This window comes from Aythya marila (genome assembly GCF_965140915.1).
Source record: "Aythya marila genome assembly, chromosome: 18".
In the NCBI taxonomy this organism is placed as follows: Eukaryota; Metazoa; Chordata; class Aves; order Anseriformes; family Anatidae; genus Aythya; species Aythya marila.
The window spans coordinates 11,039,406-11,065,337 of record NC_139059.1 but is presented as its reverse complement, the minus strand read 5'-3'; the positions used below and the strand labels follow the sequence as shown (position 1 = coordinate 11,065,337).

Genomic DNA, 25,932 nt, shown 5'->3' with positions numbered 1-25,932 from the left:
CTGTTAATGAGTTTTATTTCAGGAAATAAGTTTTCCAGGGTGTCACCCACCCACCCCTGCACTGTACTGCTCATGTAAGAAGCAGCTGTTTATATTCAGGACTTCAGTGCAGCATGTCAAGAATTTTAGACATAATTCTACAGATAAAATTTGACACAGGTTAACAAGTAGTAGGTGAGTTATCAGTTCAAATAATGAATATGAGAAGCAGCTACTCAGAAATGGTACATGTGCAAAGGACCATACTAAGAGCAACGCAGCTTCCCTCTTGTATTTTTGGTACTAAACCATAGAGAAAACACTGTAGATATTTACAATGAAGAGGTGGAAGTGAGGACAGAACAGGCACAAAAAGATAACTAATCCAGCAAGGAGAAATCTCCAACAACTTCTGTACTCAGAGCATGACCTCTTACCATCTTTCCAAAGTTCTGCAACAAATTTGTCAGAAGACTGGTGCAAGAGTGTAGCCACGTTGTCATTCAGGGGGTCCATGTTCTTCATCAACCACTCATCTGCCTTGTAGTCTACCTTTAGAGCAGACAAATTGCAAGCGGTCACAATATACTACCAGCCTTAATTTTAGATTTTCTAGCTTTAAAAATAAGCTTTCGAAACAGTATACTGATAACTCTTCTCCCATTCTTTTAAATATTCGCTTGGCAGAACTTAGTTGTCTCTCCTTAGAGTACTTCAAAGTACCACTAAAATGTATTGATCTATTGAAAGAGTAAAAGTAAATAATAATGAATTTAATTTAAACTTCATCTGACTTTTTGCTTACTAGTAGCTAGCATACATTTCTCAGCTTGGCAGTATTGACAAAATAAGGCTCTGCTGTTTGCTGTGAAGATGTAGAAAGAACTCCGACACAGACCTTAATTACTGTACATAAATGCCTAGGTTAAACTGAGAACGTGCTGAAAAAATAAATTTTTAGTTTCACTATAACAGATCTACGTAAACATTTTTGTTCTATAAACAAAACAAGGAGAGATCTTATCTTTGAAAGAAACAGTTCTGTGGTTTTGCCATGAAACTATAGCTCAGCAGTTGCAAATTCCATGCTACCAACATGGACTTCATCACAATGCAAAAGAGAGCCCTAAAAAATAAAAATCTAACAACCTCTGGGTAGCATGGTTTTGCTTCAACAAGACCAAAAGGTAGCTATTTCTAAATAAGGACTTTGGAAGGCAAGCCAAATTCAAATACTCCCACCATCTAAAATCAGATGAGAGCATCCTAGTCTTTTTTGCAGAAAGATATTTTACAAGGATTTCACTTTTGAAGGACATACACACTCCGACTGGTAACTGAAAAGCACTTTCTGTCAGAAGAAGGTAAGTCAATGCAGAGTCAGCATCACAGAAATGCCTGCAATGTTCTGAAGAATGGCTGGCTGCTGCCAAACAATTACTTCTTTGTACTCTGGTACCAAGATGTTTTACTTCATTTTGATTACCTAAAGGTAATCTTTTGTTTCACAGCTAATTTACTATTAACTGTAGCAACAGTGATTGACTATTTCTAAAGTTACTATTTTAAATATTGAAGCAACACATTTATTTTATTTTGCTACAATTATCTAATTGGCGCCACCAAACATTAATGAATAGATAACATTAATAATATTTGAAATTAAAGGAGAACAGACTCGAACAGACTCGAACAGACTCGAACAGACTCCTCTTCTCCAGGCTGAACAGGCCCAGTGCCCTCAGCCGCTCCTCATACATCTTCCCCTCTAGGCCCTTCACCATCTTAGTTGCCCTCCTCTGGACACTCTCCAACAGTTCAATGTCCTTTTTGTACTGTGGTGCCCAGAACTGCACACAGTGCTCGAGGTGAGGCCACACCAGAGTAGAGTGGGACAATCACCTCCCTCGACCGACTGGTGATGCCGTGCTTGATGCACCCCAGGGTACGGTTGGCCCTCCTGGCTGCCAGGGCACACTGCTGGCTCATATTCAACTTGCTGCCAACCACAACCCCCAGATCCCTCTCTGCGGGGCTGCTTTCTAGCGTCTCATCGCCCAGTCTGTACAGCCAGGGTTGCCCCGTCCTTGGTGGAGGACCCGGCACTTGCCTTTGTTAAACTTCATGTGGTTGGTGATCACCCAGCTCTCCAAGAAATGGTACTAGGATTAAGTTTAGCTATTTATGAAACTGGTTACATAGCATGACCCTACAGAATAGACTTGGTGATCATGAAATGTCTACAAAATGCTGACAAGGATTACATGGCTGCTTCATGGACCAGTTTACATTGCATCCACGCTCTGCCCCTCAGCAGAAAAATGAAGGTTGAATTAATAGTAAAGGTGAAAAGATATCAGTTTAGCTATAGAAGGGAACAAACAGTCTTGTGTTGAACTGAGGGAATAAAGTTGAACAAGATAGTACTGACATAGTCCTACTTATGCATTATCAACTTGGAAACATACTCAGAATAGACCACTCTAGTAAGCCCTGAAAAAACTCACCTCTAAGACCTGACAACAAAATTTCAGGGAATTGAAATATTTACTTATTTTAATATTATTATTTTTAACTTCTGTCTGCTATTTGGTAACAAGAGTTCCATCAGAGCACTCCCGCATGTCCAAAAAAACAAAACCAGGCCACCTTCTTGCACAAGTACTTCTAAATTTGGTAGCTTCACACCTCATAATACTTTTCTTAAACCAATGTTTCTAACCAAGTATCTAATATTTAACTCTTACCTTCCCTGCATAATGAATAATGCAGAAGTCTGCTTTGTCCTTGAGCTGTCTTGGCTTTTGGAATTTGGAGTGGGTTCCTTGCTCTTGGACCAATTTTTCCACAAATGTTTTGTCAGTAGCTTTAGGGAACCAGCATTCTTCATCCAGTAATGCTAACACACCAGGAGGATTTGCCTGAAATTCAGATGTATTTTATTTGTGTTACTATTTAATATGCATATATTTCATAATATTTTGTATTCAAAACATGTAATTGAATGCCACAATAAAAAGTTGATTCTAGTTTGGTATAAATTAAAGCAAACTGTGGGGGAATTCAGTTCCATGAAGGCATTTTGACTGGTTCAAACCAATTCATTCCAATGTATATGGACTCTGATAGAGCTGACCTAGTACTGCCTGAAGCCTTGCTTTCAGACGAGACTGGAATAGATGACCTCCAGAGTTTCCTTCCAAACATTTCTACAGCACATACCTATGCAGCAGCTCACCCAGGTTTCCACAGTAGTTACTGTCATGCTTTAATGTTGGCAAAACTGAAGACAATTATCCCTCCCAGCCACTTGATACTACTGTGGCAGCCATGAGGCCTTCCCTTGCCAAGCCTTGTGTTGATATGCAGTAGCAGCATCCAGAGGGATTCAGCAGGCTTAACTTCAGCAGCCAGCAGTTTCATACACTACTCCATTAGAGGGTTTGTTTATTCTTAGAATGAAGTAGGGAACAAGCAACACTAGCATTGTACAGCTGTAGAATTGTTTGACAATCATTTTCCTCAGGGAAGACAGACCGATATACACAGGAACAGAATGGAAAAATAGTTCATAAAGATTTGTATTTCAAAAGTTTCTAATGAACTCAGAAATTAAACATTTGAAGATGTTTATATTTGCCTACTACATAGCATCACATACTTCATTTGCTGAACAATTAAGACTATGCTGACATTTCCTTTAAAAAAAAAAAAAAAGTACTTTAATGCATTTTAGAATATTCACTTAAACCATCTGCATATTGAGAACACCCCCATTCTGAAGCCTCCAGTCTTTTTGGCAGAGATTTTACCTTCCAAGGAGACAGAATTTTAAGTTCCACTCTCAAAATGCAACATTTTGATAACTGAAATAAGATTTCCCTTTTGTTACTGCAACACAAGAAAACAACCAAACAAAAAACCACCAATGCCAGAGTGTGTCTGTTCTGCTCTTCAGGATGCACAGCATCATTGGCACTGCCAACTTTGGGTACTCTAGAATACGCACAGATGAATGTACAGAGCAGTAACTGCAATGCTCTAGTTTTAATTAAACAGTCATAAAATAACTTTGGCAGCATACTTCTGACGTACAAAGAGAACCTTCCAGGAATTATGATCCTCAGTTCTCCCAGTCCCCTCCTGAAACCAGCTGTTCGTACTGCTTTGAAGTCTTTTTCAGCTTCCATATATTGAGCAGCCAGAATATCAAAGTGCAGTGATAACACCACCTTTAAAATATTACTGTCCTATTCAAAAGGCAGATTTGCAAGAAAGTTTATCCTAAATGGGGTTTCAGAATTTCTTCTATTGATTTCAAAGTTTTACCTTAAGACTTGAAAAGCTTTCTTACTAAATCACCACACTACAGCTCCTATAATGCACTGCCATGGTTTAATATGAAAGTGGAAGGACTAAAGACTTCGTTAGTACAAGGGAAAAGGTATAAAAATAGTTGCTTAATATCTTCAGCAGAGTGTTTTACCCTAACACTGGGTCAAAATCCCTTAAGGATAAATCCTTTTTATTAATACATGGCATTTTAGGCCTTGGAATTCAGCATTCAAGTTAACTGTTTCCACAATAGCTTTGCAAGAAATCTCTGTACAGTCCTACAATTTGTAAGACAAACGCTTGAGATGAACCCCTCCTCCTTAGAGTATTATTAATGCACAAACTCACAGGTCTTTCGATCAAGTCAATGCAAGGCTGCAGATCCAGTCCAAAGTCAATGAAATTCCACTCTATACCCTCTCGTTGGTACTCCTCTTGCTCCAGGATAAACATCGTGTGGTTGAATAACTGCTGAAGCTTCTCATTGGTGTAGTTAATGCAGAGTTGCTCAAAGGAGTTCAACTACAAAAATAACACTCGTAAGCAAGAATAATTCAGTGGCAGGATTTACCACATTTGGAAGTCAAAAATTTGACCTTGTAAGGAAATTCCCTGAAAGCCCTGCAACATTCAAGGACATTGTAAAGAAAAGTGGAAAAAGGATTATTCAAAGTCTCTTATGTTCCCTGGTACCTATACTGAACTAGCACGTAATAGGGAAACATAACTGTTGTAGAAACATCACATATCAGAGAACGGTTCACTGTTTGATTTTTTGGCACTGTAATTCAGGGTTGTCAAAGCATTCATGTGCTACAAACTCCAAAACCCTTCTGCAGCCTTGGAACATGCATGAGTTTAGTAGCACTACAGTTAATCCTGAATGCACAGTAACATGGAGAGGAAAAGAAAAATCTGATCAGTGTTTTAAAGTACCTCAAAGATCTCAAACCCAGCAATATCCAGAATTCCAATAAAAGACGCTCCCTGTCGTTTGGTCCTGTCCAAAGCTTTGTTAATGCGGTGAACAAGCCAGCGGAAGAGGCGTTCATAGGTGGCCTTTGCCAAAGCTTCCACTGCAAAGTCTGCCTGAAAATGCAAACAGGAAAATTTATTTACTCTGGAAAAGTCATCAAAAGAACATGGACATGGATGTTATCAAAAATAACTGAGCAACAAAAGAAGTTCAATGGCGTTAATACCCCTGGGGAAAGAAAACAAGCAGACGAAACAGTATGCAGCTTGATGTTGTGGTCATGTGTTTCTAAACAGTACCATAAAAACAAAGGCTCTATGCATTTAGTATGTATAACTACATGAAAGGATAAAACCAACAGAAGGCTAAGGAAAAGGAAGTTTCTTTTACTCTACCACTGACTTTTACCACTTAAAGGATGTTTAGTGAGGACAGCAAACGTTAGTGGCAGTAAACATTTAATCCCACCTTTTCTTATTAAGGAGGAATCAGGATGAGGTACTGTTTCATCTTTAAAGCACCACAACTTACTTGTTCTTTGGTCTGGGCTTTCTGAACGTAATCTCTGCCGACTTTGATGCGTGGTGTCAGTATGGCCCGGGTGAACTCCATCACGTTCATTCCCAGTAGATGGCAGAGTTTCTGTGCAACTGGAAATTGAAGTAATAAATGTAAGTGCTGAAATCCTCCACAGCAGCTAGCAACACGGGTGAAACATGCTACTGACAAAGGCATTCATGCACCAACTGAAAAATTTAACAGCTATTCAAAATAGCTGTCAGGAAGATGCAGTTCTCTTGTGGACAGACCTACCCTACTGCAAAGCCTGTGTCTGTGGAACTTCATCCCAAAAGCTGACGCAAACGTCTACAGAAGTACCTACTGAACTTCTTTAAGGGAATGTGGAAAATGCTACATTTCACAAAGTTACAAGGAGGTCATGCAGCAGTCTATTGCCCACACACAGGTCTTCATTTTATTACTTTAATGGGAGCATTTTCTCACCTCCAAAAAAAAAAAAAAAAAGCACAGCATGGTGTCACACGTCAACTCCATCACATTAAAGGTTCCTTAAAAACCTGTGCTTCAGTTTAGGCAGGTATGGCAGCATAATGCTATGAATGCTCGTATTATAGACTATAGCAGAATACCCTGTTTATACAAAATATTATAAACCCATGTGTTAAATTGCTTAGAATAACGCATACAGCAGCTCACTTTTAGACAGCTTGAATTCTCCTGGTGTCCTGGTTCATTGTTTGAAATTATGCATTACACACACCCTCATCAGATATTCTCACTGCATCAACCCCTTTTTCCAAATAACCTTTCCAATAGGCTAGGTGCTTATGATTCCAAATTTCTAAAAATGAAAGTGACGCTGAAGATATTTTTAGGTCTGGGTAAGTGCTGCCCTTTAGCAGGAAGCTTTCCACACTGTATTCAGTAAGTATTTCAACCTTCTAGCTTTCTAGTCTAGCAGCTCATTGTTTTACTGTTGAAATAAAAATATTTTTTATAAACCTACATTAAAAAAGATAATACCAACATAAAAGCAGAGGATGTTTTTATATGGTATTCAAAATGCTACTACTTGGTTTTAAAGTCTGCAATTCTCTCTGCTATACCTTCATTACAATGGCTCATACATCAAAACGTAGCTGCATCAGTGAAGTTAGCATGGCATCACCAACTGAGTATTCCTTTCACTTTAGCTACGTACACGAGCACTTGTCAGGCACGACCTGCCCTTAGTGAAGCCATACTGGTGGCAGCCAACTGGACTTCACTAAGGGCAGAGCGCACCTGACAAATTTGGTGGCCTGCTACAACAGGGTTACAGGACTGGCGGATAAGGGAAAAGCAACTGACATCACCCTCCTGGACTTGTGCAAGGCATTTGACACTGTCCCCCATGATACACTTGTCTCTAAATTGGAGCCGCACGGATGTGACAGACGGAGCACTGGGTGGTAAGTAACTGGCTGGATGGTTGCACTCAGAGCTGTGGTCAGTGGCTCAGTGTCCAGGTGGAGATCAGTAATGAGTGGTGTTCCTCAGGGGTCAGCACTGGGACTGGCACTGTTTAATATCTTTGTCAGGGATATGGACAGGGGAACTGAGTGCACCCTCAGCAAGTCTGCTGATGCCACTGAGCTGCGTGGTGCGGTCGATGTGCTGGAGGGAAGGGCTGCCGTCATGAGGGGCCTGGGCAGGCTGGGAGGTGGGCCTGTGCGGACCTCATGAGGTTCAGAAAAGCCAAGGGCAAGGTGCTGCGTTGGGCTGGGGCAATCCCAAGCACAAATCTAGGCTGGGCAGGGAATGGGCTGAGAGCAGCCCTGAGGAGAGGGACCTGGGGGTGTTGGTGGATGAGAAGCTCCACATGAGCCGGCAGCGTGTGCAATTGCAGCCCAGAAAGGCAGAGACAACACCGAGCCATGCTACTTCACTCACTTGGTTTCCCTCCTTCAGTCAGATCATTTAAAAGCTCTGTGCAATTTCCATCACTGACATGTAGGATTGTTTCTTTTTTTTTTTTTTTTTTTTTTTTTTTTTTTTTTTTTTTTTACTCTTGATCAATGTTGCACCAAAAACATACAACTTGTCTTGTTCACTTACAGCTGAGGAATGTCCACTAACTGTAGCAAGCCCTGGCTATCCAACTTCAGTTTTAATTTCTGGATAAGGCAAAGATGCTGGAAAAGCTTGTATCGTAGTTCAAGTACAAACCTTATGAAATTGTTTATGAACCTTTCGGAAGAAAGGCTTCTAAACCTGACAAATGTGAATTGGTTCTGTAAAAACAGCTTCCCTCCCCCCTTCCTCCAGGACTACTATATGAACTTTTTGCTATCTCTTATGTTTATACTTGAAATGGGTCTTTAACTATTTCCTTTTTCTTTTTTTCATCCACATTGTTTAGGTTCACATCTTTACTACCCACACGAATTCCTTCCTGTCTATGGGGACACAAATCTGCCCTATTTCAGACACACCTCTAAACTCGTCACTGTCATGACACTTATTTCTCTGTAGTATACTAGGAAAACCCATCAGTGAGATGTGACAATACAGATGACAAGCTGATGAAGATCAGTTTTATTCAGTATCTTCAAAAAGATATGGTAAAAAATATAACCAGATAACCTAGTAGATTAGATTTTAAATGCAGAACAGCAACATGCCTTAACTGCAATTTGATCTTTTCAGCATCTTCACTTTATTTAAAATTCTATATTCAATAGCACACTATTGGATATAGATATACAGATAGAGATATAGGTCTACTATATATCTATATAGATATACTTATCCTTTAGAATTCTATGTCCAAAAACAACAGTAATAAAACAAAAGTGAAGATAGTCAGAAAGTAAGAGGCATTTATATCTTTTATACATTCCACCTTTTAAATGGAAACATACTCCTTTGAACTGCCTCAGCTGACACTAAAAGCCCCAAAACCCAGTCCCCCACCCAAGCTTTCTTCCTCCCTGCAAAACCCCAAATGACAACTGCAAGCCAAATGTCCAGTCAGTGATTGTCGAGCTTTAATCCATACCTGCTCGCTGGAGCAGCAGGTCACTGCCCTGGGAAATCACAAAAGTTTTGGACACTGCAAGCAGTACGTGCACACAGCAATTTAGGGCAATTATGAAACAAGACAGACAAGAATTTGATTCGTGCATGTGCAGCAGGTCTCATGAATGATTCTTACTGCTCCGTGCACTGAGGTCAGTTCTCAAAGCTGACTTTCCGTGACAGCCTTTAAAAGGCCACAACTGAAGTACTAAATTCAAGATCTGAGAACTGCTTCATCAGCTATTTTAGTGAAGAAAGAAAGAACTCCTCAAAATGCTGATTGCATTGCATTTAGGGTACTGATAAATTTTAGTCACACTATCACACCACTTCAGAAATCAGATTTTCTGAAATACAGCATTCTTATGTTCAGCCATTTCACTATGGAAGTTGTGCTTGGCTCCAGGGTTCTTATCATTGGCAAGAAAACTGCTGTCAGGAACCAAAGAAAACAAACGGATTTAAGCATGCACTTTTTCCTAGTGCTTAAGTCTTTGTAGATAGCAATAAACAGGACTACAACTGAAATACTTAAAGTTTAGAAGCAATGAAAACGGCATCATTTCTGTTGATGGATATCTGAATTTGTCTGCATTATGAGAATGGAAGATGCGAGTTTTAATAATTACCTGTTGGCTACTACCATTGCAATCATGGCACCTTTTTTCCACAAAACTTTAACAAGGAAGCTCAGAAGGCTGCTCTGTACTCAAAGATAAGCACTAAACAAACGATAGGAAGAAAACTGCAGCTCAAGTTAAAGGAAGCCGTAAAAGCGTGACCAACTTACCAGTATTCTCTGGCATAGAGGCTTGATCGGTATTTCTCTCCTTCTTAAAGGAAATATTCCCAAACTGTAGCACTGAAGACACCACTTTCAGCATTGCTGTGTTAACAAGAGACATATACACCAGTTTAATTGAAGAGAGTTCAACTTAGCAAATTTTTCTTCAGTTACTTATATCATTTTCCTTCCAAACTTGAAGCACAAGTTCAGAAAGGAAATAGTTTTATATCACACATTTTAGGCAAATGGCTTTAACTCAGCTGTAAGCTTATGTTAACATTTATGCAGGCTGTCAAGACACTGAAACAACGTTAAATCTGTTGACTAAATTTGCAAGTGTGTACACACATGTACAGGACAAAAAGTACACTTTAACAATCTAAGAGGCTTAACTTACACAAGATCTCATCGTGTGAAAATCCCATGATATGCATTGCTTCCATAGTCTCCTGAAAGTTATCCTTGTCTTGTTGCCCAGGAATGGGGATGTAGCCATTAGATAAAAATCTGTAATTGTTAAATCCTTCAAGCAGCAGATCAGCTGTATTTGGGGGAAAGGAGAAGAGGAAGAAAAACAAGCTAAGGAACTGCTGTTCACACCCACCTGCACACCGTTTTCACTAAACATACAGCCTATGCTTTACAAATCAGTTCCTCAACTACGGCTACAAGCCATCATACCAGCTTAGTAATTCATTCTTTTAAAACTAAAAACATGAATATACCCTAAAAGCTGAAGCCAGATTCCCAGAACACCTACCTGAAGCATCCTACATTAGCTCTTTAATGTATTATGCCTGTAAAAAGAACATTACCTGACTCAGGTCTAGCATAATAAATCCCTATTTAAAGTACCCTAAAACAAGCATCTCTATTGGAAGTCTATTGAAGGTAACAGACACAAGCAGAAGTGGAGTTGGGTATTGATGATAAACACATCAAGGATGCTAAATGCAAGTTTATTTAACACAGGACAAAAAGTGGGTCAGTTCTCTGAAGTCTGTACCTTCAAACATTTTCACTTATCACAGCCTAGCAGGAATCCCCAGTTACCAGGAGAAAAGGGTAGAAGATAACCAGCACAGTACTGCAAAGGGCGAACCTCATGGTTTCATTATGTACTGACAAAATGGCTGCTATTCTTCCTAGTCTGAAGGCACTGCCAACCAGATTTGTTATTAATCAGCTGGGAGCACACTGCTGTTTCAGTCCAGCGATTCCTGGCCAGAGACTGAAGACACCAGCCTGCCCAAACAAGACTTTGTCAAGTAGCAGCCGTTTGCTTGAAATGCAACAGTTGTTTGACAGCATACTTGACAAAACACAGAAGTTACTTCAAAATCAAGCCACCTGGCTTTTCATTTCTTTCTTCTTTTAAAGCTCGCTGTTTCAAGACCAAACAATAGTTCAAACTCAACTGTGTTAACACTAGAATAACAAACTCAGCACACAAATGCAACAGATTTAAACAGTGAGATTCTTAACTTACACTTGAGGTGTTCTCCTGCTCCAGCTAGCAATTGATAGAAGATATGAAATGTCCGCTCATCCTTAGCCTGACGAACAGCACGAGACTTCTCCAACAAGTCTGATTACAGCTAGAGTCAAGGATGCTCTAAAATTTTGGGTAAAAAAAGCCACCCAGTGCACACAGAACTCAAAGCAGGCTATATAATTACATAAGGACCAAAAGGAACTCTCATACTAATGACAGGACTACATCCAATACAAACTATCAGTAACTTGAAATGAGGGATTTCAATTTCAGACAGACAGAAGCCCACATTTAATTCCAGCAAACTCGTTTCTTGGATTCTGTCTACATTTCCCCGCCACACGCAGCTGATGTCTGTAAGGGATCACTGAGACCTAAGTGGGAGGGGGAGCTGGTCTCATTCTTTTTCAATCATTCTTCTATTAGGACTTGAGTCCTACTCGAAGTACAAAAACCCAGCAGCTGCTGAACACTAAAGTACTCTTTCTAGTGCATTCAGCATTTCTTTCAAGTACGTTTTTTTTTTTTTAATAGACTATTCTTCATTGCCTTTAAAAAGTTTCCAAACTCAAATTTGTGCAGCTGATAGTCTCTAGTAAGCTGCAACAAGCTGTTGTGTTATTTAAATGTTCATGTCTTGATATTCCATATTGTAAAACGAATGTGGGACCACTATTTGAAATGACACAAGGGCAAGTTCCTGTGATGAAGAAAGAATTCCCTAAAAGATAAGTCCTCCTGTTCTCATAAACCTCTGGACAAAACTATTCGAAACTTTCATAAAAGCAAGAATTGCCCTCGTTCCTGTCCCTAAGCACCAAACTGAAAAAAAATTGTTCAACATTAAAGCATATTTTGAATAACTGCAGGTTTTTCCCAGCCTTATTGGGAAATTTTTATATTTTATGACAGTACCAAACACACACACTATCCTTAAAAATGAAGCAGTTTAACTCACAGGCACAGAATGAAAGCTTAATTGCATCAATGTTTATGATTAATACTCACAAGATATTGTTTACCAAGGCTCTTCATTTCATAACTTTATGGCCACCCTGTTTCTATTCCCCACAGAGAAGCAGCTAAACAGACTAGGAAAGTTTACACATTCTTAGAAAACAACTTTAGAGAAGGCTTTCAGGATAAGTGTTTTTACTTGTTCTTATGCAATCACACATAAAAATGGACCTTAGAACTACAACTGAATTAGGCTTCAGCATTAACTGGCAGTAAGCCTTGTGTCGCCAAACCTCCCTGGTATCCAGAAGCCCCGTGAAACCAGAAGGTGACGGGCAGGACAGCACCTCCAGCGCCGTCACTCATTGCTGAGCACCATCTCCATCCTGGCGGAGAGCTGCTCCTGCAGCGCTGAGCGGCAGCCTTCGGCACAGTACAGCGGTTCCAGCTAGGAAAGTGTATTTTTACTGGCATCCTTCCAAAAAGATAACGTACGTAGAGCAAGCACACTTGAAATAATTCCTTTGACAAACCCTGTTTTTAAGTCTAGCCTAAAATTGCAGCAGATTTCAGAGTGCTAAGCGTTGGTATATCCAATTTCTAAGCCTGAGGAAGCATGCTGGCTTTATGACATTCAAGCACTTATTTTGAAACAAAAGAGAGACATTGTCAATGGAATCCAGAAATATGGTAACCTTTCACTACATTCCAACAAATTCAAGGGTTAAAAAAAACATTTGAAACTTGCATTTCACACTGACATAGCACGAAGGAGGATACATGTCTCAATGTTGGCCCCGACAATATAACCAGTAACATCAAAGTTAATCCTAATGAACTTGCCCTGCAAAGAAAAAAGATTTCTGTAAGTACTTATTTTTTCATTACAACAACTCAGCTGTCTGTATGAAAACAATGCAACCTGCATGTTGGGTAATAAGCATTTCACACAAGTTCAAATGAAATCTCCATTCAGCGCACTCGTCACGTCAGTGGAACGCATCACTCTGCATTCAAACACCTTCTGAAGACCAACGCACCAGGGCTCTCACACTGACAGAACACGTTAAGTGACAGTAGAGCAACGCTGAGAGTTTCAGTGTGCACGTTTCTATCGAACACCAACATCCTCAGGCACGCCCGCATTTGCTCTACCTGCAACAATCCCAAATCTCCACACGCTGCCTACATCACGACTCTACTCCCTGCCCCAGGACTGGGCTGCCTGCTACCTCCACGGTCTCTTGTCTAGTGGTGGTAAAGAAGGGACCTAGAGAGACAACGCACCCCTTTCTTCCACACACATCTCCTTTTCCCCACAAAGGAGAAAATACAGAGCATACCTCCCCCACACACTGGCTTTTGGGAAGAAACTGGTTGCAAGTGAACACATGGTACTGGGTCTCAGAGTTGAAACTAATCAGTTTCAAGCCATTTCAGTTCCCCAGCCTGGTTTGTCGCTTGCCACACATGTTCCCCACTGGTTCTGGCTTGGATTTGGACCACTTCTAGTGTCTGTGCTCATGAAACTGGTAAGTATTTCCCTGGATGCACGTGTCTGAAGAAACCAGTGGGAATACTCTGCAACCACACCAGGATCTCCATTTTCATCACATCCAATTTCTAGAGTCTTATCTACACAGAAACAGGTTTTGGAGCTCAGGGAGTATCACAGCAATTTGCTAACAGCCAGCTGAATGCTTCTTTTGATGATATCTGCTCAAAGTCACCTACTAATATCTTCTGTGGAGCCCTTTTGAAAGCTTTCTTGAAATCATTATCCAGGGCCTCCCATATCTCAAGTCTGACAGATTATTGCTATTAGTATGTTAAAGAGAATTCCTGTTTGGCAGAACCCTTTCACTCAGGGAATGTACTACGGATTTCCATATTAAATATTCTGCTCTACAATGTGGAGAATAGATGTATTCCAGCAATGGCCTGACCCACTAAGTGTTTCTGCAGTGCACTGCCGTGCTGCAGAATTACAACACCTGAACAAGTCACCGCAATCATTCAAACCATCACTTACCAGAACACCTTTGACCTCTTGGTTCCCTGGTGGCCCATTCATACCAAAAAGGTTTGTGTGTGCATGACTGACTGTGCTTCTCTCCCCAGCCAGGCCAGGGCACCCAGAGAAAGGAACACCCAAGCCAGCCTTACCTCGACTCGGCCTCAGAGCACAGCAACTGCTCTGACTCAGTTGCACACCCTCAGCTCAGGGATTTCTCCAAGATTTAGGAGAACTGTTGGAGTATTTCACATTGGCTTCAATGCTTACAACCCTACTGCTTAATGTGCAGTTTGGTTGGAAAGTCAGTGGCACTGAAACAACTGCTGGAAAGATCGGGGCTTGTTTTCAAGCACACCCGATAAGAGACCAGGCACTTGAACACAGATTTCTGGGTATGAAGAAACAGAATGCTCTAAGCTCAACTTTGAACTAAAGCACTGTATTTTTTGTTCAGTAACCATCCTGAAAGCTACAGTTGTAACTGTTACACAGATAAAACCATCATTTTGCTGAAATTCAGCCAATAAGCTCGATATACCACGTCAGTACCTGCATGTCCAGCAAGGCAGCTGGCAGCTTTTCCCACCATGGGTCACAGAGATACCTCTCAGAGTGACACAGCTTGGGTTGTCATGTCTCGTGTGAGAGCAAGCACGAAGCACTACATAAGGTCTAGCCTGGTGTAACTCTGGTATAATTCAGAACTGCTCTACTCTATTTCACACTTCAAAGTTATTACATTGCTGCTGCCGAGCCCCCAGCCCCACGAATGAAACACACAGAGGCAACACAGCCCGTTAAGGCAGATGCCCCCCAGGGGACAGGGACCTCCTCAGCCTCCAAGCTCAGTAACCACTGAAGCCGATATTAGAGAGCTCACTGATCTAGCTCATCTTCCTGAGAGTGAAATATGAATATGTCCTTTCAATGAGCACAGGCAAGCCTTGCTCTGAAGTCTTTAATCTCTCAGCTAATGACCACCATTAGTCTCCAACGGGATCCTGTTTACACTACCCTTAGAGCACTGAAGTACATGGCTTTTTTTAAACCGTGTAGGGAGGGAAGCAGCATTTGTCTTGTCAGGTCCATATTCCAAAGCTTCCCTATCCACTGCAAGCTCCAGGCTTTATTTCCTGAAGCACAGGAAATACAAGCATTTTGTAGAGGTGAGGGGAAAAAAGTGACTGAACACTAGCCTTATTTCAGTGTTACCGGGCATTATCAGCAAACAGGGCCCAGCCTGGCCTCTTCACGCTGCACAGTAAAGACTGTTAAGCCTGTGTGTGCTGAACAACAGCAGTTCTCACTTTGTGGGAAGACATTTTTTAAGTCAGATTTTTTTTTTATTTGCATGAAGACACACCATCTGGAATGCATTATACTTGCTCCTTTATAAAAATAGAGCTGGAGCCATCTGAGTGATCATGTTCACGATGGCAATGCAGGCTTCAACATAACGCAGAGCAGATGCTAACATCTTGCAGGAAAAAAGTATCTTCATAAATTAGTACAATATTTGATGGATTCGAGAAACAGAATCAAGAATTATTGCACAGTGAAACCTGTTGATATTATGAATACTAATGCAACTTATATGAGCATCAGCCAGTAGTTTAAGTAATGTGGCTATAAAAAGTTACTGAAGTTGAATTTCTACAGTACTCTGCTCTCCCTCCTTGATTGATAAATCTGAAGGATTTAATCATGCAACTTTCCAGAGTCCTTATCGCTTGAGCTGAGTTCATACAAATAAATCCAAGCAACCGTTGAAACATCAAGGCAGCCAAGAAATCTTTCATTTGTTCTGTAAATTTTAGTTCAGTTCTTGCAAAAAGACTTAAAGCCTCCCACACAGTTATAAAGCAGTACTAAAAGCCTCTTTCCCCTGAAAATAGGAGACTGCTTTTTTTTTCTTAAGGGAATTTTTTTTTAAAGTGTTAAATAGCTATTTATCCCAAATTCCACTACTGGTTTCAGAACAATGGAACACAAAGAGTTACTTCCAACAAAACGAGGCACTGACCCAACAAAACTCAACCTACTGTGTGAGAATGCCCTACACCTTGACGTCAAGTCACGCTGTCTTTCTGGCTTCTCTTCAGCAAAGGGGTCAGAAGCACACCGAGATTTAGAAGTGTTTTTATATGTAAGTTTGGTTCTTTATTTTAATTGTGGATATTCTCTCTAAATCAACTGATACAGTCACAGCTATTGACAGGAAAGCTATTTATTTAGCCAAATCCTAGAGATGCTCTATTCCTTCACCCTTTATAGACATACAGCAGTAATTTGCGAATGCAAACCACAGTTTATATTGACAGCATAGTTGCATTCATTATGTTACTAATGCTATTATCATTTCAAGGATAGTGGAGGTTGGAAACTAGATAAAATTAAAGCAAGTTTTGCCAAAAGCCAACGAGGATGCATCTTCAGTGACTGCAACACAACGCAGACAGCCTTATAACCAAACCTGAAGTCACTGAGGAAAGAGCAAAGAAAACTTCTGATACTACTTAAGCTCCTAAAAAGGAGTATCTCCATGAACAGTAATCCAGATTTACAGACTATAAATAGAAAAGGAGTAACTCACAAAGCGGGAGGAGTTGTCGTTTTTCACCGTCTTTGCATTCCCGAAGGATTCCAGAATGGGATTTGCCTGAAGAAGCTGACGCTCCAGCTCCCCCTAAAAACCATACAAACAGAGAAGCGAATGGACATAAACACAGTGCTCATGTGATGAAGGCTTCCTATAATCTGCTTCTTCCTGACAGTCATTTTACCCAGGTTGTGGCAGTGATACCATCTTCAGAAGGAGGTTACCATCCTTCCCCCTCACTGCTAGACCTGCCAATAGTCTCTTCCAATCAGTGAAGAATGTGTTTTGTGTTGTCATTTAAGAGCGCACACACACAGACGTACACACACACAGAGGTGACCGAACAGGAGTCAATGGATGTCACAAATCATTGAACGTGGAAAACAAAATTCACATTTAGGGCTAATGAAAGTAGGCACAGACTTCATGTGCTTGGGAGAAATAAAATTAAATTTAACTTCTAAGATTTTAGTGCAAGGTGACTCACCATCTCGTTAGTGATTTGACAACCTACTCATGTTTTTTTATATCAACTTCTAAATCAGCAAAGTGCTCATTTTCCATCAGCTTTACATTCATGTCGTTGCAACATCTGACCTAAAGTGAATGCACCTGAAAAGTACACCGCAATGGCATAATGAGAACCCAGCAACGCCGAACACAAAGATCATTTACAAATTGCCCAATTCAGCCAAAATTGCTCAGCAGCTTTAATGCATTTTTTTTAATGCTTCCTTAAGTTCAGGCCAATGGATGTGGAAATCAAAGTACTTATCTTAAGGAAATTGCACAACAGTTTTTACAACTGCTGTCCATGAAGAGGTCTGGTAACAAAAACCGTCTGTGCTGCTTCCATGAGCCCAAGAGGCATGTATGCACATAGGAAAATATGATATTGCTTTCCTGCTCTGAGGGATGGTTTAAGAAAAAAAAAAATGAAGCGGTATGTCTCTGGAATGTAGTTTAAAAAAATGAAGTTTGTGTTCATAAACCTGCTTTTTCCAATTATTTATAGCATGGATGAAGACCGCACACTGAGCAATTACAAATGGAAGTAAGTCTCTTGAGACTTCCACGAGGTCAATTCTTACATAGGAATTTTTAAAAGTCACTAGTTAACACCTGAAAGAGGCTTTTATTTTTATATTCAAATATATTTCAAGTCCTTCTGCAAACAAATGGCTGCTCATTCTCTAATGGGACCTCAGGCTATCTGCCCAAAGCTTGTCTACATCCAAACGTATTCCCTTTGGGACTACAAATTCTCTGAACTCTACAGTAACTAAAGAAGAAATGGATGTGTTCATCTCAGCCCTGAACACACCGCTAGTCAGGCCACACACCACAGGCGTGCCTACACACCACAGGTCAGGTCTACCACCTTTATCTATTTAAAAGAGCTCCTAAGGACTGTAAAAAAAAAAAAAAAAAAATCACAACTGGAGGAAAACTAAATCACTTATAGCCGCTACATGGACATCTGCAATTCAAAAGGCTGCTGTGCAAAGGCAGCAGGTAGTTAAAAAAAAAAAAAAAAAAAAAAAAAGCATTTGCTGACACCACTCCACCCGTCCCCTCTCCCAGCCACACGACCAGCTCCTGTTCAGACACTAAACGAGAAGTGGGACGCTTGCTTACCATGCTGTACACAGCTTGAAATAAGCCACATTACGTATATTAAACGCAGCAAGCATGTCACAGCTTACATTTCAAATTCTAGCTATTCTGGAAAAGAAAGCACACTGACTTCAGAATGCAGCTCCACTGAAGAGCATCACGGTGCTGCATGCAAGCAGCGCACTCCAGGCACTCGATGCCAAGCTCTGAAGTGCCTCTGTGCACCACAACAGTAATGCAGCTTCGTGCACAGGAACTTCTGCAGCAAGTCATAAAATAATTGCACTCGAGTTCTGCAACTGAATGCAGAGCTCTTAAGAGCACATCTATGTGCATCCCATGGGATCTGAAGAAAACATTCAGTTGTGTCCTCAGACGTGGGTGAAAACAGTGAGGACAAGCAGCGATCACAGCCTAGCGAGCCGCTGCAGTTGTTCACAGGCAGACTTCACGTGGCCATCTAAGAGCAAACCTCTCGCGCAGCACAGAACAGCTTCAGAGAAGAATAGTGGTGGGAATTTTTAAATGGATTTCGTAGTTTTCATCTCTAGATAGATTGGTTTACACTCAAAAACCTTTTTGAAGAAGATTTGAAGAAGCATTTAGTGCTTTGGAAAGAGTTTAATATTGGCCTGTAGGCATATCTCCAGCATAGGCATCTAACCAGAACTTGGAAAAAGCAGTATCGCAACATTGTGGAAAAAGTGAAGTCATGCAACATTTCATGCAGGGCAATGGCAAGATAAGGAGAGCTTATTGTCTCAGTTTCAGAAAAACCAGCATCCCAGTGACTCGGTTCATTGTGAAGCCTGGGTGAGGCAGGGAAACTACATGCTACTCACATACAACAGGGATCCACTCTGTAGTTCAAAATGACATCGAAACAGAAATGTTAATGATTATGGTTTATGCAATATCAACACTTCTGGATTAGCATGTTTCCACTGACACATTTCAAATGTTTGGCAACAAGCAGCGTGTCTCAACCCTGGCAGGCTAATTCTAAGTAAAAGGAGGGTTAAACTCAACTCTTTCATTTATTTTTGGAACAGAGAAATTCTTTAGCAAAAAAACAACAGAAAAACTTAGAACTGCCTGAGGTTTGGATGGAGGAAGGATTAGGTTAAATACTAAGAATGTCTGTAACTTCTGAAAATGAGACCATGGGGGCTCAGACACATGATTGGGTTACAGAGGCTTAGCAAGTTACCACACACTAGCAAAGGCATCACAGCTGTCCATGGGACTTGTGTCTCCAATAAACCACAGTTTCTTTCCTCCCCCCTCCCCACTGCAAGTTGCACCACAGCCAGCTTTCAGAAAATGCAAGGGGAGGAATACAATCAGCTGAACTGACTCGTGGCAGCTTCTTGAGTTACCAGGCCTTGGTTACACCACACGGAGCTCTTGCAAAGCTTTCTCTCTATGTAAAGGCTTGTGCCCGTGACAAAAAGGCATCACTTACCACCTCAGGTTAGAGACTGGAACGTGTACCTTGCATAACATGTGGGAACAAATCGTTCATCTCTTTCCACAGTCTTACCCTCAGCTTCCACCCAGCCCTCCTCTTTGTGCCCCTTTACGCCCCAGCAGCGCTGTGATTCCTGCTGCTTGTGGGCTAGGACTGGGGAGCAGGCAGCGTTAGCTGCTCGCCCGTGGGCTGGCTGGAGCTAAGTGCAGCAGAAGCTCCAACAAGGAAACGCTAATTCAGGCAGCAACAGTGAATAAGCATCAACTCGGTAGGTCAGGGGAGATGCCCGATTTCAGGTGAGTGGTTGCACCAAGCCTTACACACTTGAGAATAAAGTCTTTCTCTGGTTACCCAAGCAGCTATAAAAACATTCAGGCAAAATCATATGTTAACCAGAAGTATTTTGTCACTTCCATTGATCCTTACCATTTATTTAGTAGGTTACTTAGCATTAAGAAGTTTTGTACTCTCAGCAGCACATTGATGCAGAGCCTGCTAGAGGAGTTCAGCTGAGAGGAGCAGAGCCCCCACCGGTGGGTGGGAGTGCTCGGTGGTGCTGAGGAACCTCTGTGCTCTTCAGCAGCCCATTCTCTTACAAAACCAGTTAAATAGTTACTAAATTTACTATTAGCTGAATAAAGTATGTGGGAAAGCTTATACAGGTAAATACAAATGGACAGAAAATAGTAGAAATGATGTATTAAGTTCACCTACAAAACTTTAGAAGCATAAAGAAAAACACTTGCCTGATGTTTCACGGGTTTAGGTGATTCGGGCTGTTCATTGCAAACAAACAAACGCATATGTTAGCAAGCAAGCATTCCAGCTGCAAGTTACATCCCAAATTATTAATGTCAGTAGGTTTAGTTTAACTATAAACTCACTTCATAGAAGCTTATTTAATTTTAGAAAGTTATTCACTTGTCATTGCATGCGCAAAATGCTAAAACCTGTGTTTATGCAAAGAACTAATTCCAAATAAAATACAAGATGACAGATGGACCTTGAGTAACATGGAAAAAGGGCGACAGCATTATTAGTTTCACACGGTTTTCCACATTTTTGCCAAATAACAAAGAAACCCACAACACTAAGTAACTTTCTCCAGTCTTAGCCCTTGCAAGGTAGTTTGGTATGGATAAGATGATGATTATTCTTCAAAAATACCACGCAGGTTATGACAGAACCTAGGAGGAAAGCCATCCTGAAGGAGCCTGAGGTTTTCTTTCTGTGCTGTACAACATGAACTTCACAACTGCAAAAGCTTACAATAGACAGAAGTCTCGTTTCTTTCTTTCAGGAGTGACCATCCACATAAGAAGCAAGATCTTAAACTGAAAACCTACAAATTTTGCCAGGAAGAAGGGTACAGATGGAAAATAAAATAGAAGCCCTCAAAATTCAACAGAGTTTCTGCAGAAGTGCTCAGATTTTCAATCCCATCATTACTTCCATTCCCCTGTCTGCAAGCTTTCCAATCTTGAGCTTCACATCTCAGAGCCTATGGGGAAAATGCCATGAAATATGGGGAAGAGATTTTCATACCAAGCCAGATGCACACTTCCTCTATGCCTATTATTTTAAAGCTCTAGAACTGTTTTAGCACAAAGTAACAGAATTGGAGAGAGGTCCTCAAAGCAGCTGGCAACGGTTTGGCTCGTTCAGCTAAGCAGGGTGAATTCAGCAGAGCTGAATCATGCCCGCTTGGAAAACAGCTAAGGTAGCTAAAAATAAGGTTAGCTGCTCCGGCAGGAGACTAGAGCTGCACTCAGTGGAAGAGGACAGGTACACCCAGGAGGCATTTCATTTACCCATGTTCAGAGCAGATAGCTGCTCTCTCAGGGTCTCTGTTTCTGCCCTCGCCAGGAGTAGAGCTGAGCAGCACCAGATCAACTCCCCGGCACTTAAATTAGGGCAGTTAAAGCCCATCTGGGAAATCCTCACTATGAGAAGTTTCAGCCTGAACTGGCCTACCCAAGATCCAGTACTTCAAAACCAGTTTCATCTCTTTGAATTTAATGAAAGGAATTAAACCATTTAGCATTTCAGCTGCAGAGGCAAATAAATGCAGTCACAAACCTGAAAGTATTTATAGTCCTTTCTGAAACTTAAAGCAGCACCATCATGCAAGCTGGATTTTCATGAAAATAGAGGTCTTGTGGGGTGGGAGGGCTTTGGTGCAGGGGAAAGAAACAAAAAAAGTCTAATTCTTTTCATCCTGACATTGTCTAGCTCTGGTTCAGATGAGTGGAAATGGAGTCAGCGATGGCTGGATACGGTTTTCATAGAACTTAGCTGCTTGCTTTCAGTCTTGGATGTCCGTCTGTTACCTGCTGCTCTCACCTATCTGACCACGAAGAGGGTCCAGGCCCCTCCGCAGCCTACAAGCACAGCCCATTCCCCAGCAGCACACACCAGTTAATGACCACCGTGGGCAGCAAGCGACAGCCAGCACTTCTTGTGCCAGGTCAGGTGTGCATTTTGGTGCTTTTCATCTATTTTGCACTGACTTTCCTCCCTATCCAAAACCTGTTTGCAAACTAAAGCAGAACCCAAGAGCCTGAATTAAGGCTTGCTATTTAACCACACTAAAGCAGCTCTGTAACACACTCCTTCAATACCACAATTTCATTCCTTTCTTATTCCCACCTCAGTATACAGGCAAGTTATGAGCTCACGAGAACTCGTTTCCCTCCACGTCTCCTTGCTTAATCTGTCCAAACTCCTCTCCAGACAGATCAGCCTCCTCCCCAAGCTCACCAGTTACCTGTCCTTGCTCTCTTCCTCCAAACATACTTTTTCCCCCACCTCCTGGGCCTACAGAAGGCAAACGAGAGCGAAGGCAGCGCTGCCTGTGGCCCAGGAACAGGGGGCAGCTGAGCAGACCAACTAATGCCAGCAGGGTCACCTTTGGTCTGAGATGCCAAAGCCATGGCACGATGCTCATCTTTGTAAGGCTGCTCCACACCCAGCACCATAACCACGGAATAAACCATGGTATGCTCTCTGCCAGCAAAACTTTCAGCTCTACCTGCAAAGTTCTTAACATCCCACTCACCCGAATTCTTTAGAGCTCAGACTTGTGCGATGTGAAGCTAAAGCTTTCAGTGATTTAAACAAACACCTGCCAGCTTCTCTCCCTTGCTCCACACCAAGGGGATTGTACACGTGCCCTTTCCCAAGCTCAATCAAGCACGCCCTGGGCAAGGATTCAGGCTCACTTTCCTCCCACCTTCAATCTGTAGATGAGGCCATGCTCATAACTCAGTGCACGTACAGCTGCCTCCCATCCGTTAGCTGGCTCTAGAAAGCCTAGACTCTCTTCCTAATTTAAGGGGCTAGCCTAGCCTCACCTTGCTCTGCTGAGTCCCACAATAACACTGCCCGTCATCTACATCACCTCCCACCCTCACTTCCTAGCACAGCGCCCAGGACAGAATCTTGAGCAGAGAATGAGAGAGACAGCGTGGCTATGGACTCCAGCACTGAGTTGGGAAGCTGCAGTTTTAAGGCTGTTCAGCACGGTATTTCCTCTCCCCGTGGTTACAGTGTGGTACTGACTCCCTTCCCACGGCACCCTGCCTGAGTGTGACATGCCAGGGGCTTGGCAGGACTCATCTGTGGGCACACTGCTACTAGCTGGCATGAGAGGAGAGAGCACTGTCGGGAAGAAAAAGTCTCACGGACAAGTAGCTGAATGCCCCAGGTGACAACGTTGTCCTCCGTGGGACAGGCACAGCTCCTGTGTGATGCTCCTTGCATAAGCCAAGCCTTTCACAACCTGGTCTTCTCAAAATTGCACTTGGTGAGCGGCTGGGACATGGCAGAACACCAGTGCTACTCTGTCCATGGCCTGAGGCGTCAAACTGTCAGCTACATTTTTTCTAACAGCTTAACAACGGTCCATCAGGCAAAACGGGCATAAAATCCACCCTCACCTTCAGAATAGTGTTGGGAAAATAATTATTCATTCATCAGTATGCAAAATGCTTCTGAAAAAAATCCATGCAGCATTTGCAGCATTTAGAAGTATCATTAATACAAGTCAGCAATAATTATTTATCAGGATGGATAAAAATAAATCCATGACTAGCAGTCTAACAAGCCTATTTAGCAGAAGACAAATGCTGTACAGAATGGTGTTACAGATCACCACCAGCCCTCTACAGCCTGCTGGTGAATACATAAAAAGGAACAAGGACTGCACATCTAACTGCAGTTCTGGCACTACTTAGCTTTTCAGAGTTAGTTGGGGAGGTTGGACATTCTTTGTCTGCCATAAATTAAAACAAATCGATACAGAAAAAGGAAGACTCCTTTGTATTTTCAAGGCTGGTTTGGTTAAACAATCTGCATTTCTCCGTAAGTATTTGCTTAACTTGGTGCTTACTGTGGCACTGCAGTGAATGAAGTGCATGATCAGAGCACCAAACTTTCATTCAGGACACTAACCCGTTCCTTTTTGTGCCTAAGCTGCCTTTTACAAAGAATGAAACTCTTCCAGTCTCCATCATGCCAGTCATCAATGGCTCACAGAGCAGCCGATTGCAACAACCATCTCCTAAACTCTTGAGATGAGCACCACTGCCCTATTTGATGGCACTGCTAAGTACAGAATTAAGTTGCAGCTCAGCCAGGGGTTTAAACTGAATTTGCCAACACTGCATTAAAAAAGACAACTCATCCTTCCCCTCCCTGACATTTTCTACCCCAACTTTCCTCTCTTTCCATCCCCTCACCTCATATCAGCCACAAAATATGCACAATGGAGAAAACAAGTTTCAGTTAAAGCCAGGCTGACTTTGAGAACAGCAGCCTGAGCCTGCATCAGCTCCCAGGCCCAGCGAGCTGCCACAGGAATTGCTGTGCTGACAAAGCTCAGGAAGGGTGCTTCTCCTGGCTAGTGTACTGGCACCAAGCGCTTGTGGAAATACAGCACAAAAAAGGCCAAAGAAATATCCAGTACATTTTAGACATTCAGAAAGAGAGCTTCAAGTGGTTAGGCTCCTGGAGAGGTCACGTAATCTTCATCCCTTGAGATTTTCAAAATCCTCTGCTCAGCCAGGTCTTGAGCAATGTAATCTGACTTTGAAGAGAGACCCATTCTGAAAAGCACCTGGACGAGAGACTTCTGGAACTCTTTCAAATGGAGGCATCCTGAGATATCTAATTAGATATCTAGCATATCTAATATCCCAAGATATTCTATCAGTAGAATATTTAAGAGTAGTTGCTTTAAGAGTAGTCGCTACAAACCCACACTGCGTAATTCACTTTCCCCCAGAAAGCTGTGGGCAATCTTACTCGTGTAGAAACTGAAGAAGGTGCTGCTGGTTTTGTTCAAAGTTATGCAGCGGAAAACCAGTAATATCCATGAACCAGAACCTATGCAGAAAATCAAGTCTGATGGATAACGTTCTGAATAGCTTTCTGCAGAGCCTCGTCCTCTCCATGCAATGCCATGCACACATGCCCAACACTGCTGACGCTCCATTGTAAGAAACTTCTTTTTAAGGCCTGTGACTGATGTAGGCACAACCTGCAGCCCACTCAGACTGCATGATGTACATTGAGAAATACTACTTTTCATCTCCCCTGTGTAACAAAGAAGCAACACTTTCAATAAGCAATATATAGGGTCACGTTATTTGCTTTCAGTTAAAGACTGATGTTCCCTCCATTCGTTCAGCTAGATTTCTCCAAGTCTGCCTGCAGAGCAATTTTCTTCCTCTCCCCCTTAAATTCTTGGTTTTCTTTTCTTCACAAATTGGTCAAAAGTCATCTCCTGTTTCTCCAGGAGTTTGAGTCCTGACACACCGAACAAGTCTATGACTCCACTGAGCACCTTAACACTACATGCCATACACAATAGAAGTTACAGACGTCTCTGCTAAGCCAGAAGATGCAGCCTGAGAGCTTCCAACCACCACAGATGCCTGCGGTACTCCTGGAGAAAAAGCAGGCATACACCAGCACTGACTGGAGCTAGCTACTTGCTTGTAGTAAAGTTAAATAAATACTCCGCTGCTAAGTGTTCCAAGTCCTCATAGTAACAGACTTTTCAACCCATTCATGTTTTGTGAATTGCTAAAAATTCAGTGCAAGTTCTGGAAGAGA

The 25,932-nt window shown here is 41.8% G+C and overlaps 1 protein-coding gene across 1 annotated transcript in view; it reads right to left on the bottom strand.

Annotated features, from left to right (window-relative positions):
* The window catches only part of MYH10 (myosin heavy chain 10), a 103,256-nt gene that overhangs the window by 28,603 nt on the left and 48,721 nt on the right, over window positions 1-25,932 (bottom strand). The window contains exons 6-15 of the mRNA XM_082775166.1: window positions 16,722-16,814; window positions 12,892-12,955; window positions 11,149-11,247; window positions 10,057-10,200; window positions 9,663-9,758; window positions 5,822-5,940; window positions 5,251-5,403; window positions 4,663-4,836; window positions 2,727-2,900; window positions 417-531 (exon numbers count right to left, since the gene is read on the bottom strand). Coding sequence (XP_082631292.1) covers window positions 417-531; window positions 2,727-2,900; window positions 4,663-4,836; window positions 5,251-5,403; window positions 5,822-5,940; window positions 9,663-9,758; window positions 10,057-10,200; window positions 11,149-11,247; window positions 12,892-12,955; window positions 16,722-16,814 — 1,231 coding nt within the window. The remainder of the gene's footprint in view (window positions 1-416; window positions 532-2,726; window positions 2,901-4,662; window positions 4,837-5,250; window positions 5,404-5,821; window positions 5,941-9,662; window positions 9,759-10,056; window positions 10,201-11,148; window positions 11,248-12,891; window positions 12,956-16,721; window positions 16,815-25,932) is intronic.